This window comes from Perca flavescens, chromosome 5 (assembly GCF_004354835.1).
Source record: "Perca flavescens isolate YP-PL-M2 chromosome 5, PFLA_1.0, whole genome shotgun sequence".
Lineage (NCBI taxonomy): Eukaryota > Metazoa > Chordata > Actinopteri > Perciformes > Percidae > Perca > Perca flavescens.
In genome coordinates, this window is record NC_041335.1 from 24,533,596 (window position 1) to 24,549,870 (window position 16,275).

The following is a 16,275-nucleotide window of genomic DNA, read 5'->3' on the forward strand; positions in this document are numbered from 1 at the left end:
TTGACAGAGGACAGTTTGAACTGTAAGACCATAAACCTTTGTTTAGGACTAGAGTCTCTACATCCTCCACCACTGTTTTTTCAGCCATTATCTTGTTGCTTTTGTCACTGAAACATTTCGAAAGGTTTTGACAACCTCTGTCTTAAAATCCTGACATTTGGGCCTCCACACTTATTGTCATGTACAGTAGTGTGACCTGTGACCATCCTGCCACCCTGTGGTCATGAATAGCATCACATCTTAAAGGCATGACCTGTATAAATATATATTATATAATTATACATGACCTGATCTAATCTCCTCCTTGTCTTACTAACTATCTCAGTATTACAAGTTAAACAGTAACTTGTAAATAGAAAGTAAAAAGGGCAAAAAGAAAAAAAAAAGCTAAAATTTCTCTTTTTTAATCTCAGCTACTGCTGATATGATAATGGATGAGTTGTTAACTGAAGGTTGCAATTTCATGGCAAAGTATTCCATTCTGCCTGATGAATATTAAATAATATTAATACAAATTAACAATGTTAAACTGCAGGGCTCTGATGGGCTGTTGGACAACAAACGTGTAAAATGTATTACCTTTAGATATCAATAATTATAAAGAGAGAATGATAAGATATTTAATTTACCAGCTGTGACATCAAAGTGAGGTTTAAGTATGAAGAGGAAACGCTGTTGAATGCCGTTTCCGTATCTAAAGATAGAACAACAGACATTGCTATTTGTGTTTGAGGGAAAGAGCGAGAAGGAGAGTGAGACAGACCAGACAGAGGAAGTGAAAGAGAAAAGTGGTGCGGTGTGAATCACAGACAAGTTGAGCAAGTGTTTGCAAAGTGATAAAGTCATCGTTCCAAATGTTGTCGAGGAGATGTGACAAGTTGGCAGAAGGCTGAAGGGTGGCAGTTGTAGGTTGTAAGTATTTGTCTCTCAGTGGGAGTTGTATAGCAGATCAACCAACACGACTCCTGTTTCTGAGGGCAGATGGATAACAGTTATGTGAAGTTTACCACAACACTGCTGGTGTGACATCTCAGACTCCTTTCCAGTTAAAGACAGCAGCTCATTGGCTTAGTGAAAATTAGGTATACTGGATTTGAAATACTGGGGAAAAACAAGGAGAGGACATTTAAATTTAGAGACACAATGCATAGGTAATGATGAATAAGTAATCACAAAAGAAGGAAGGAACCAGCCCAAGGAGAGATTTATATATAAAAGCCTGCAATGCCACTAAGTGTGTGGACATACAGGGATGCCCATTTAGCAGCAGCATACAGAGCACAGTGGTGTACAAGATTTCCGCAGTAATTAGCGGGCTTGATATTCCTCTCTGACCCACTTTTTGATTAGTCTAAATAGTCCTATAAGTGTGTGTCACATCAAATATACTCACATTTTGTCTTACAGCTAATAAAGGAACAGTTAAACAGAGTTATGCATGCTTTGGGTACCTTTCTTCTTGAGCTATAATACTGAATATTAGGGTTAAATCTCCAGTGGAAGTGTCACCCGAACACATAAACCCTCATCTGCTTGCTAGATTTAAGTATTAAGTATTATAACGATAATCTAATTAAATAAAATGCCTAAAAAGAATGTGTGTGTGTGTGTGTGTTCGAGTGCATGTGTGAAGAGGCAGGCAGACATGCTGACTGACAGTAGAAAGAGGATTTTCTGTCTGTCACTCAGTGAGAGGCTAATCCCGAGCCAGTGTCCCCACCTCTCTGATCCCAGCTCTGTTCTTCAGTCTGCTCTCACTCTGCAGATCGAGCCTCTCCGGACTGAGCTGCAGGAAACACACAGGTCCTTTGCTGCCTCCACTCTTCAGACAAAACTCAGGTGAGTGATGGACTGTCCCTCCTCATCTCTTAGCTCTTTTTCTCGCAGATCTGTGCTGTTTTATATGCACACATGCTTCCCTTGGAGAAGTAAAGACATTGTCAACAGCAGTTGTTTATGGCAGCCTTTCAAACATTATTCACTTGTGTTTTTAATTTAGGGCCGCTTTATTCTGAAGAAAGTGGAATATTCTGAAAGAAGACAATGCATTTAAATTGTTGTGACAATATGCATAAAGAGCTGATTAGGATTTAATGTATTTTGTGTTTTTTATCATCAATAATAGAAGTTTCACAGCACACGCAAAGAGACTCCAATCTTTTCATCAGCTGTCTGCCTTTTGCTTTTTACTTGCTCCAAGGGTGGACATTTACAGCAAACTGAATATCCTACACAGCAGCCTCTTGTATTAGGGCCTCTTAATCTGCCTGATACTAACAGTCTCCTTTAATTTGTCCGTTTCTTAAATCTCCAGCAGTGTCTCTCCTACGTCCAAGACTGACTTACATTTAACATGTCTTTCCCCATTTCAGAATTCATTTAAAAATTTAATTTTGTCCTCTGACCTTTCAGCAGGTAATAACCAAGACCACTGAATCATGGCAAACTCTTTCACCCGTATAATGTCTGGCCGTAACACGGCTGTGATTTTGGCCAGCATCGGCGCTGGCACACTGGTGTCTGGATACGTCCTCAGTGACAACACTGCTGCTGCTGCTGCCGCTGAGAGGACAAGGCTCTATCCACCCAGGTAGGTATTTTGAAAATGGTATACATTTATGTTTAAATTCCCATATTACAGAGGCACCACTGAAGCAAACTAAATGTTTAAATAAAAAAAAAGTATTTGTCTTGTAAAGGTAAGGGATTATAAAAAGGGATCTACTAGTAGTGAAGCTTCTTTATCCAAACACTAAGTTAGTTGTTGATAACATTCTACAGCGCTGATTTCCCTGACCTGAGGAAGCACAACAACTGCATGGCAGCAGCCCTGACCCCAACCATTTATGGACGCCTGAGGGACAAGACAACCCCCAGCAACTGGACCCTGGACCAGTGCATCCAGACTGGGGTGGACAACCCTGGACACCCCTTCATCAAGACTGTGGGCATGGTAGCTGGAGATGAGGAGAGCTACGAGGTTGGAGCTCATGTTTGCAGGGAGTTGTTGTGTCTTCAGTCTTGAAACGAGGGGAAAACTGAACTTGATTTTCCCCATCAGGTGTTTGCTGAGCTCTTTGACCCTGTTATCAAGGATAGACACAATGGATACGACCCTCGCACAATGAAGCATCCCACTGACCTGGATGCTTCCAAGGTAACACCCACATACCTCTTCACTAATTTGTTCGCTGCATCCATTACTTCCTGCATCCACTCAGTGACCTTATACTTTTGTTTTTTTCAGATCACCTCAGGAATGTTTGATGAGCGCTACGTGCTATCAACTCGTGTCCGTACTGGTCGTAGCATCCGTGGGCTGAGTCTTCCCCCTGCATGCTCGCGCTCTGAGCGCCGTGAGGTGGAGCGCGTGGTTGTGACAGCTCTGGCTGGCCTGAAGGGAGACCTGACTGGTCGCTACTACAGCCTGGGAGAGATGTCTGACAGAGAGCAGAAACAGCTTATTGATGTAAGTGCACAATCAATCACACTCAGAGACAAGGTTCTGTTCACTTTTTTTGATGACCAATGCCATCTAATGTCCCCCCTGATTCCTCTATCACTTCACTGGCCAATCAGGAGCACTTCCTGTTTGATAAACCTGTGTCACCTCTGCTCACGGCAGCTGGGATGGCCAGAGATTGGCCTGATGCTCGTGGTATCTGGTAAGACTAGGAGAAACTCATTGTAGAAGAAACAATGCTGTTTTTTTTAGTTTAGCTGTAGTCACTGTAGTTTGCCTAGAGTGCCGAGAAACATATTTTTGAAGAGATATGCCTCAGAGGTATGATCCTGGTTTCATTCACAGCCATCACTAGTGGTTGGTTTGTGGGGACAACTGGAGAGACAGTAATAGAAACACTAATATGACAACTGCTATTTGTGACCATCTTCATCCCATAACTTCTTTTTTGGCAATGTAGCAGTGTCTGATTTGATGACTACCAATTTGTAAGACAGGGGGTTATTTAGGGAAGATTTGTGAACATTGTCTGACATCTGACACCATTGAGCACCACCATTATAGTACAGGATCAATGTGACTGGAGAGAAGTGGATTATTCAGCATAATTAGATTACACTTTTCTTTCTGTAAAATTATGTAAGAACAAATAATGTATAAATCACTGTGCCCTCATTGCTGCAAGGCTTAAAATCACCAGAAAACAACAAGCAGATTCAGACTCACTCACTGCTGGAATTCAATGTGCTTTTTCTTTAGTTTTATATACATGGACATGTTATTTTTTCTATCCATGTAGTGCTTAGTACATCACTGCTAGTATCCTGAAACTTGTACTCGCAGCTCCTCCAGACTATAAGTAATAGGTTACTTTATCTATTGTCTACTCTTATCTAATTATACCTTCACACTTTTAAAACAGCTATTTCACTCTCCTCTAACTCAAACTTCAGCATTATTTCCTTTTTGATAAAGTAGTGTTGCCCCGACCCCCACCTCCACACCTGTGTCTAGCCCATGACTGGCCTGACGCTGTAGGCATTTTCTCTGCTGAATGATTCAATTGTATCAGCAGCTGTATTAACATGGATATCATTGGAGTTTAATTATTCCTGATTGTCTCAGGCACAACAACGAGAAGAACTTCTTAATCTGGATCAATGAGGAGGACCACACAAGGATCATATCCATGGAAAAAGGAGGAAACATGAAGAGAGTATTTGAAAGGTTCTGCAGAGGTCTTAAACAGGTATGCATGTCTCTATGTCCAGTGTGGATTTTGTAAAACGTATTGCTCCATAATTGAAATAGTTTATCAATGCATTTTATCTCAGTGATATGTATAGTATTGTAAAGACTTTAAAAAAAACATTGCCTACAGATTGTATTAAAAGTAGGCTATGAAAAACTAAATATACAGAAAAACAAGAAACTAGGCCTTTCTGTACCTGCTATCTCCAGCTTGTTGCAATTATCTTTTACATGTGTTCCAAAAAGTAAACATATAAATCTAGTCTTTTCTTGCAACTTTTAGGTGGAGCATCTAATTCAGGAGAGAGGCTGGGAGTTCATGTGGAATGACCGTCTGGGCTACATCCTCACTTGCCCCTCTAACCTCGGCACTGGGCTCAGGGCTGGTGTGCATATCCGCCTGCCCATCCTCAGCAGGGTAACGCAGGAAAAGAAGTTCAAGTTAAACAATATATTTCCTCCCGTAATCTATTCTTTCATGACTGAAAAATGATTTACTGTGTGTTGTTTATGATCTAGGACCCTCGCTTTAAAAAGATCCTGGATAACCTGAGGCTACAGAAGAGAGGCACAGGAGGCGTCGACACGGCCGCTACTGGAGACACCGTGGACATTTCTAACCTCGACCGTCTGGGCAAGTCAGAGGTAAACACTTTTAGAGGAAAGCAGCAGCTGAATTAAGAGTAGAAAAGAGCAGCAGGCAAAGAGAGTTAGAGTTAGACAGAGGACAGCAGACATCCCAACAGGTGTGGGCTGTGAATAAGCGTAGCCACTGCTGTTCTTTAATCTGTAATCCAGGCGGGGAGGTGCCAGTTGAGGTTAAAGACCGCTGTCTACTTAGCTGAGTCTTTCCTGCTGCACTTCTTTGCAGGCTGTGATCAAGGCCTCTAACAGGCACTACCAATCGAAGGCTGTTAAGATCATAGATAGTTAAGATCAAGGTAGTCTCGCTTTACCTGACCTATTTCCACAGCGCTGTGGAGTAAGGTCAGGGTTATTATTATCACCTCTTTGGTTACGGTTGACGTTAGAGTCTGCAAATCACATTCAATCAGAGCAAGTCAGAAACTTATAAAAGTCCCCTGGTGTGAATTGAACTTGCCAGACGTCAGCAGGTTAGGCAGGGGTGGGGGGATAATATGGGCATCATGTATTCTAGTTACACACAGCTAAGAATAGCAGAGAACCTAAACTTAAAGACAGTTTATAAACAGACAATTGTTACAGATTACTTTCATTTTTCTTTTCTGACTGCACAATGTGAATGGTTTAAAAACCCCCCTTTGATGTCCAAAAGACATAAAAGTATGTACATTCCTATCTTGTTCCCAATTCTTCTTCTTTTCTACGTGGAAATGAAAAGCTTTCTGCAGTAAAGTTGTAAGTAAAAGGGTACTTAAGAAAGAGTAACCCACAAAACCTGGGTTTAAACTATGCTAATTTTATTCCGACTAAATCAGCTGAATTCACTTATTTGCTTATATAGTTCTTTTTATTAAATGAAATGAAATCCTGCAGACTCTTGAGCCTCAATGACACATCATCGAGAACCACTGAGTTTGCTAATTATTAGGATCATAGTAGATAGAATAGCATGGATATTAATTCAAATGTAACCTGAACCTGTGTAACAACTATATACATATTGATCTTTGACACTAGTTACTATGCATCCGCAGGTCGATCTGGTACAATTAGTGATTGACGGCGTAAATTACCTGATTGAATGTGAGAAGAGACTGGAGAGGGGGCAGGACATCAAGATCCCCTCCCCCATCTCTCCATTCAGGAAGTGAACGTCACCTCTGCTGGGAATCCTGGAATAGAGCAGGCGCTCCAATTGTTGGTCTTGCAAGATATTCATGGCATGTATACTGTAGCACTGTACTGACTAAACATGCACAATAAATTCATAACATGTACACAAATTCTAGACACAATAAACACTCTTGTATTATTTCATAGTTTAGTGATTTTACAGCCTCTAAAAGTAAAAGATTACCTGAAACCTAAACGATAACAAACTAAGATTATCGACAGTGGTGGAAAGTAACTAAGTAAATTTACTCAAGTGCAGTACTTTGGTACAATTTTTAGCTACTTGATTTGCTACTTGACATCATTTTTTAAGTGAAACATTTTAGTGTCTACTCTTTTATCTGACAGCTATCGTTACTATTGTCAGATTAGGATTTTACATAAAAAACAATTCATAATTTTATAGAATACAATGCATTGCACATCAAAGCAGTGGTTCTCAACTGGCTTGTGGACCCTTACAAAAAAGCAGTACTGTATCTAGTTGGGGCTCCTTATCACATTTCAGATGTAGCAGTTCCACCAAAGAGACATTTCCCCTCTAAACTTCTCAAATGGTTTAATCAAAATAACAGTTTGAGGTCAAATTATCCAATATTTCATAAAAAAAGAGATTAGAGGAAAGTCCAAAAAGAATGAATACAATTTATTTTTTTCCTACCCCATTAATTATCTCAGGTCCCCCAAGATTAATATTTTGATCCAGAATAGCACTAATATACTACTAGTATATTATACTTTAAGTACATTTAATATTTCTGCAATTCTTTTAAGGTTTTGAATAAAGAATGGAGTACTTTTACATTCTTGTATTGGTACTTTGACATAAGTAGAATATCTAAATACTTCTTCCACAGCACTGGTTGTTTATCAAATTCAACTAAGTCATATTTGTTTACCTCAAAAGCACATGAAAGTGTGGCAAACAAAATATTATATTAAAATGTCTCAGCTATCATAACACTATAATTCCTGTAAACTAATGCAAAACAAGATAATAGGCTCGTTCGAGATGAGCCAGATCTGCGCAGAATCGATCACCGGCGATTGCCGCCCAATGCATGCTGGTTAGATTCTTGTCCGACTTGATCCCATAGCTCGATCCCGACTTGCTCTGACGTCATGCACACGTGGGCAACGATAATCTCACGAGACCAAGGCGGCCGCAGTTCTGAGCCGCAGGTAGCGCAGCTGCTTTTCACCAACTGCAAGAGCCAGGCGGACGCAGGCGGACCCAGGGCATGCTGGGAAACGCCGGCCTCTCAGCTGATCGAACAGCTGATTGGTTTAGAGTCGACTCAACATGACGACGTTTTATATAAACCTTTTATTGATTTTGAATCGGAGGGATTTTAACTGCTATTTGTCTCATTTAAAGGCTTATTCTGTACAGAACACCTGTTGTGAGGCTGATAGTTATGTTTAGAACACAGAGAGACTAAATCTCTTCAGATTAGGGATCATCTACAGTCTGTTGTTAATTAAAATCAGCAACAGATCACATGTAGAGCATTCTGACAGCTACTCTGTCATAATAAAATCAACTGGAGACTGTGTACAAGCTGATATATGGGTCTGATAACATTTTATTAAATCGGAATCGGACCACAGTGTTTATGTCACTTCCTGTTCAGCCTGAAGGCTGCTGGAATCAGCTGGAAAACTGTCCGACTGCTGCCGCCTGCTCTCGTCCGCTTTACAGGCGAGGCGCAGTTCATCTCGAACGAGCCTAATAAAACAGAGCTACATCGAAGTCAAACAGAAAAGAAAGCACAACTCAAGTGCACACAAAATACAGTGAATACTCACACCTCCCACTGCTTTGATAGGTCCTTCTCTCCCTCAGACAGAGATGTTGGCATTATGCATTGGCTGACAGCCAGACTTAATAAGATGGAGCTATATTGGACAATAAGGTTAAACCTTTCAAACTCTATAATTAAGTGTTCAACCCCTGCTTGTCCTGTCTCACAAAAGAGACTATAGCTGCTGTTACTGCAGCAAGTAGCGTCATATTCTTCTATGAAAAAGAAATAAACAGCAATGAATAAAAAAAAAGTACCCCAAGGATGTACTGTATTACACCTCAGTAGCTGGTGGTTAACCTGGCAGTAGGACCTCACCTGCCTCCTATACAAGGCCTTTAATCCAGGGGCAAAAGGCCAAGCTCATTACCAACAGACACCAGACAGGTCGAAAAAGAGGTGTATGGTTGACACTACATAGCCAATTTCATCTTATTTACATGCTTAGGCAAGAAGAAGTGTGGATTACACTTTATAAATAAAGGCATCCTGCCATGAGAAATTAGTGTTAATTAGAATTTAATTATTTGGGTGTAAGGGCCTTTTAAATCCTGCTGCTCAGAGAGTCTTTCTAAGTTGCTCTTCCTTTTCTGGCAGCAGATTAATGACGTAGATCTATTAATGCTATTGGAGATCTACACTAAAGAGCTCAGAAACTCTGTGTGTATGAGTGTGTGTTGGAGGATAGGATCTTTCTGATGGGATTTTATCAGCAGGGATTGTGAACACTCGTACTTCACACAAAACCAATAGTGTTTTTCAACCTATCATCAGCATATATGCAGTACTTCAAGGAAGCCTAGAGGGATTTTTTTTGTAGCTATGATATTAATATTCTTCCAAGGTCATTTTGGCTATTCAATCATTGATTAGTTACACATTGACAGCTCAAGGTGTGGCAGTCTCAACTTCACCACAGACAGTGGAAGTGTTTTGGGTGGAATGCCTTACACACATTCAGGACAAATATGCAGTTTTAACTCAAGTTGAGCAAACTCTTAGTGACACAACATGTCTTTAAAATTAAATAATAATAAATTAATTGATGATAATTTGGTGGGATTGTATAGAGAGCACATATTTCCACATTTAACAGACACTGTATATTTGGAAATATTTGTATATATAGAATGAAATGTACCAAATTTAAACTAGTATTACACAATTAATCTTATTTCTTATAAAATACAGATGCCAATATGCCAACTTTTGCTAATATTTAAACAACAGCATACTGCAAACCTAAAATCCTACAAAAGCAACCAACAAGCTTATTTATACAAGCTGTGTTTTAGAGGAAAGAACAATTTGTTTGGGAAATTCTTCAGTTGGTAAGTATTGTATACCATGCATCATCATTTGTGTAGTTAATGAAACCAGGCAGTAGAGGGCAGTATAGGAGAAATCTCAAAAGTGGTGCACAAACTTTAAAATGGTGAGATTATCTAGATATGAACCAAATGCATATCTGCCATCTATCTATCATAACTGATTTACATTAACTGCTTATTTTTGGCAATTTGTTACATGAAATATGTTATTAAAGAATATATTAAAATACTTTTTTTTAAATACTATTCTGAAGAATATTGCTCTTGAGGATCTCCCATTATTGATATGGTATTATGGAAGCAGTGTTTTCATTTTTCTTTTGAGTTGTGTGATGTTATGTGATGCTAGAGTTAGGTACTTCAAACTTTTGGAATCCATATTTAAATCAGGTAAATGTAATGTAATCATAATCTAGTTGAGTACAAAATAACAGCTATGACTAATGCAATAATAAAATGCTACATTAAAAGTAGACCTTTCTTTATTTTTTTAATTTACAACCCAGAAGCAGCCAGCGGTGACTGATTTACTGGTGTAATTATATTAAAATAATATAATGAATGGGCATTTTTGTAAGTGAAGTCGTACCCGGGAAATCACCAGCTGACCTGGTGTGCACTTCTGAAAAAGCAGATCAAGACCACACCCAGCTGATTATGAGCTCTAAACCTTTCAAGCGGTTTATTAAACAGTAACTGCAAAAAAATAAACGTACAGTCCTTTGTTTAGTCACTCTTGAGGTAACATGCTCAAGGTGAAACAAAATATGGGGTTATGCAATTATTATGGAATTACTCAAGTTTCAGAAAATATTTCCTCTATGGCTGTGTGTAAACTGTATTCACAGTTCACAGGGCTCTAAGTGATTATATGGTGGTTGTGGTTAACACTTAAAGGGGCAAGCATAAATAAATTTGATGCAAATTATTCATTTATTTTTTAATGTATCCAGACACAAAAAATGACAAGTTCATGTTTTTTTTTAAATATGATCTTTATTTTCTAAGTTACACTCTGTATCTCCCGAGATACATTGCCCATTTAAGGTAACATTTTGCATTGTATTCTTTTTATTATAGTTTATAAGCCAACTTTTAAAACATTTCATAAACAATTAATTAGCTACATTATTTTATGTTATCCATACAACAACAATTGGAAAAAAACAGGACTTTATCTCCCAAGATGCATTGCCCATGTAGGATATAAATTTAACATTTCATAACTTTTTAAACAGTTCATGTGCCGATTTTTTATAACACCTTTTCCCTAATTCTACCATGTTCCCTGTGTTGCCCCACACCAGATATATTATATGGCAATAGAAAGTTTTTCTTGTACTGTAGAAAGGGCTGACAGAAATTCCCTGAAGTAAAACTACCCTTAAAAAATATTTTTGAAAACAAAACCACTCTAAAATATCATAATCGTGAAAAATATAACATGCCAATGTCTTTGTCAACATATGCTGCCATTTTGGATTTTGATACAAATGTTTGGAATGTTGGCATAAAGTCACATGACCTGATTACATGACCCATCACCCCATCAGTGTTTCTCATCAACTGCAACCACATAATGCCCGTCCCCCCATAGCCCCTCCCCTACAGCCTGTTAAATGACTGTATCCCCCAAGATACAGAAACTCTTTTTAATATTGCTTCATGTCATCAATAACAGGAAGGAAAATATGTATGACAACATATTTAACATTAACTCCCACATACCTCTAATTATTCTATACTGCTAATTAAGAATTAAATCACTGGCAAAACACAGAAGTCTTTCTTTTCTATGAGTCACATCAATGCAAAAAAGGCTATTGCACATTAGGATTTCCACACTCCATTACTGTAAATTTAGCTTCATGACTCATGTTGTCATTTCACTAAGCAGTATTAAATTGATGAATGTGACAAATTGTTTATCGTTTATATATAACAGCTGATAATACCCCAAATGACTCTGGACAGATGCAGAACAGTATGATGTTTTCTAAGATTGTTACATAACAGACTATGATACATTGAAGTAAATCACATACAAGAAGTGTTTGAGTATGTCATTTGTTGTAATATGTTGGCTGCATCCTCCTGCATCCTACCAAGATGACATTTTAGGTTGATTTCCAAAGACTCCCAAAATGACACATATGACCATTCTATTTCATTGTATTTCCTGCTGCACGCTGGCGGTTTAAACACATGACCATAAACATGTGACCGTTCTAGCGTAATGGGCGCAGTTTTAAACAGTTTAGACAGTTTAGAGGATCTTTGGTAAAAGCTGTGAAACAGAACTTGTTAAATTCAGGCAGCATAAATACTTAATTTGGGTAAGTAAAACATCAGGGATTGGCTTTAAATGAGTCACGTAAAACTACTAAAATAACGACTTACAGTAATGTGATGTCACCGCGCAGAAACTCGAGTGAAGATAATTACATCTTCTGAATCATCATGTTTTTTTAATCCTCCGTGTCCTCCTTGGCTACTAGAAACTGCGTGGAGGAGGAGGGGGGTGGTGCACAGTCACGCAAGGCTTGTATCATGTGGACGCGCCGACAATTTTGTTGTCATTACTTAGAATTCCTCATGGGGCCGGCAGAAACTACGCACTATAGCTTTAATTCATCCTCCGCTTTTTTAGGTAAGGGGTCCCTGGCCTAAAAAAACACTGAAGACCCCTGATCTAATGTATAGCAAGGATCCAAAACAGTCAAAAACATCAGCAGACTGAATTGAATTAAACTGAAATAATGCTACCAATCGCTTCACAGAAGTGAATACACATGGAAGTGTAAAGAGTATTAGTGGAAAAACACTTGCACTAATTTCATAGCAGTTTAGTAACCTCCACAGTATCCCTAATATTGTAATGAGCATTCATTACAGACCCACACGTCCACCAATTAAGTTGTAGTGCAAAATTATGGCCAAAACAATGAATATATTATCCACGTTGTAAAAAGACAGAATTTTTTAACAACAACAATATCTGGAGTTGTATTGTTCATGCCACTGAAAACATACTAGAAGAGCACATACATAGTTGTACATAGTTGGAAAGTACTAGAATGTGAGCAAAATTACTGTCAGTTTAAGGATTTTTTTACTCAAGTACAAGAGCAAAACATTACCTTGGTTAAAGCATACTTCGATAAAAGTAAAAAAGTAGTCAGTTAAAATGTACTCGGAGTAAACGTTACTGTACTAAAGAAATATTGTATATGATGATGACCATGTTGGTTGATAGACCTATTAAATTAAAGAACACATTTAGGCTACAAAATGTATTGCATTAACATGCCAACGTATACATATCACGTATACGTGTACAAACAAATACAATTTCTATAGAGGGCCCTTTGCAGCCTGTTCATACAACTGATTATCAATTATACTTATACAACAGCCTTCAGCATAAACTCACTAGAATGAACCAGAAAGCAGGCAAAACTCAGACAATCAAACTAAAATGGCCTAAAAATAAATAATAACTGGACACTGCGCCAGGTGTAACAAACATTCATAGGCTACATAAATGAAATAACTTGACACTTCTTATAGAATCAACAGTAGAATAAAACATTACCGAGGCAGACAACACAGACATGTTCAAACTAAATAAACTCCACAGCAGCTGCACACATATTTCAGCAAAGAGCTGCACAGTTTTTGCATGTGTAGCGCATACGCACACAATGCTGCGTTGTCAGCAACATTGACATCCTCTGAAAAGAAAGTTAATAAAGTCACAGTAAGTTTGTTGTTGTACTCACCTGTCTGCAGTCATTCTGTGAGTCTTGTGCACCGAGAAGTCCTCCCCAGTCTATTCCTGGTTTAACTCTGCTCGTTCATTCTCAAAGCATAAGCATAATATAACCAGACCACTCAGCGTCTTTGTGCCACTATAATCCATCTACTCAAAAATTGCTCTGCCATCACAAGTTGTAACTTTAAAATGCTGCTTACTTGTAAATGCATCAGTAATAATAATCCAGTGATAAAATATATTATAATAAAACACTGTCAGGGTTTATTCTGCTTGCTTGATTATAACTTTTACCTTTAAATAACATTAAAATCATTAAAAACATTTTGCTGATATACCTTAGTACATTAACATTTACTTTCAAAAAAAGGCAGCATCAATGTTTCCTTCTTCAAACTTGCATGGGCCGGGAAGCTACGATACCAAGTAGCAGCATTAGCAGCACATGTGAGTTTATCATGTGAGAGCGAAAACGAAAAAGGCGGAGCAATATGTCCTGTATGTCCCTTACCGGCTAACGTATTTAAAGATGGCGCATGAATATGGAGCGTCTACCCCAGTTCATGCAATGGAAATGTAAAATTTCAAGCCAAAAGGAATACTTGGAATTGATGGTGGTGGTAAATATTCATGAAAAAGGACAAGTTTGTGAACAGGCAACACAGATTTTGATAATGAACAACTAAACACGTTACACACTGGACCTTTAAGTAAAACATTTCAATGCAAAATATTTACTTATAGTATTTTTACACTGTGGTAATTGTACTTAAGAAGTGCCTGAATATGTCTTCCACCGCTGATGCAGAGCAAGTTATGCAGAGAAGCTATTCAGAATATGTGACTATTCAGAACCAAATTTGTGATTATTATGCAAATGCTGTGGAGCAAGTCAGTTCAGATACTGGATCCTCTGTGCAGTAGATGGTATTATTTGATGACCTTATGGGGGAGTGAGTCAGTTCTAATGTTCTCAAAACAACAATAAAATAAAAATAATAACAATAAACATAATTTCATCTTTCTGTTACTTCAATGTTATTAATAATGCAAGCATGTCCTTTTCTGTACAGGGTCACATATCATCCAAAAGAATGGAGGACCCCTTTTGGCCCAACAAGTGACAAACAAATTTCCAGTCCACCATCACTGGCCACTATAAATACATTGCGTATTTAAGACTGCTGTGTCTAGTGCTACAAAAACAGATAATCAGACTTTATCTCTTTTGATGGCATCCAAAGTGCATTTCATTCTCTAATGTACTGAAAACAGCAACACATTGAGCAAAAAAAAAGACATCCGCTGGTTAATTGAATTATCACGGTTGAGCAGGTTTGAGATTAATTCCACGTAAGGAGAAGATCAAAAGCGAGCCAGTTAGAAAGAAGTCAAGGGGAATAAGAGCACTGAAGCTTGTGGGATAATCCCATTAAGAGCTGCACATTCATTCAGTCTGAGGCTCCACAGCTGTACAGTATGTAAGAGATTAGGCTGTGATGGAGAGAGTCACAATCAAACCTGTATTCTTACAGTTTTAGAACATTGTGGTGTATTATTCTGTGCTCTCAGTATTAAGTCTTTTTAATTATGATTTTGAGCAATGACCAACCACTATGAAAGCTATTTCAGAGTTTGTCTCTGGAACGGATTGGATTACAAAAACGAAGAAAATTGCATGCGTCATTGCTTAATACTAATTGCCAAGGACATATTTTAATACATTGTAATACACATACACATTTACGTTGTAGGATATATATACACACTTGCAGGGGTGGATTTACTCTTGATACTGTATTGAAGTCGTTTATTTGTGTACTTGTACTTTTTTGAGTATTTAAAAAAAAAGGTCATTTTACTTTTACTAAAGTACATTTTATTGTACTTTGCTACATTTCAAGTGGTATCCATTACAGAGTTACAGAAAGACAGGCGCACCCGGGCCAAGTGTAGGATTAAGTGAACAGTACAAATGCACAACAATGCAATCAAATTAAGGAGAACGTCCTCATGGGTAATATTTAGGATTATTGTACCTCAGCAAAGTCAACATAAGGAGTCATGTTGCTGATAATGTTCCACTAGTGTGTGTACATGTACCCCACTCTCTTTTAAAAATGTAATGCAGTAACGTTTATTCAAAATAAATTTTAACTGACTGTGAAAGAAGTAAATTACTAATACCACACTGTAAAAATACTCCGTCACAAGTAAAAGTCCTGCATTGAAAATGTTGCTTACTGTTAGTAAAGTAAAAAGTAAAAAGTACTCAATGCAGAAAAATCCTCACATTTTAGAAACTGGAAACGATCAAAACTGTGCTGTCAATCAACTAAGTGTTTATTCATCAAATCATTTCAGCTGTACTTGTAGGCCTTCAGATTGTTGGGTAGTTTAATTCATATTAAAACATCATGATTAAAAACTCAAGTGTTTTGTGTGCAAAAATCTTAATTTGTAAAGTAACGAGTAACTAAAGCTGTCAGATTAATGTGGCGGAGTAAAAAGTGCAATATTTCCCACTGAAATGTACTGGAGTAGAAGTAGAAAGTACCAAGAGTACAAGTGCCTCAAATTCGTGTACATAAGTGAATGTAATTAATGCCTAATCTTTACTTTAAGTAAATTTGTACACAAGTACTTTTACTAGAGTAAAAAGTAACATTACTTTTACTTGAGTACAATTTTCAAGTACTCTTTTCACAAATTACACATTATCAATGCAGGTATAGCAGTGACATCTTTTATGACTACACTGCAAGCATTTGATCTAAGATTAGACTTTTTTCATCTGGAGTCTTGCTTTAAGGTGTTTGTGTCTGTGCGTGA

General features: G+C 37.9%; 1 protein-coding gene across 1 annotated transcript; it reads left to right on the forward strand.

The window, feature by feature from the left end:
• Nucleotides 1-2,438: 2,438 nt before the first annotated feature.
• On the forward strand, nucleotides 2,439-6,580 carry LOC114555302 (creatine kinase U-type, mitochondrial). Its single transcript, XM_028577605.1, has 9 exons — nucleotides 2,439-2,590; nucleotides 2,782-2,980; nucleotides 3,062-3,157; nucleotides 3,248-3,469; nucleotides 3,580-3,665; nucleotides 4,589-4,712; nucleotides 4,998-5,132; nucleotides 5,234-5,359; nucleotides 6,394-6,580. The coding sequence occupies exons 1-9, from the start codon at nucleotides 2,439-2,441 to the stop codon at nucleotides 6,508-6,510; spliced, it is 1,257 nt and encodes a 418-aa protein (XP_028433406.1). The 3' UTR covers nucleotides 6,511-6,580.
• The last annotated feature ends 9,695 nt before the right edge of the window (nucleotides 6,581-16,275 follow it).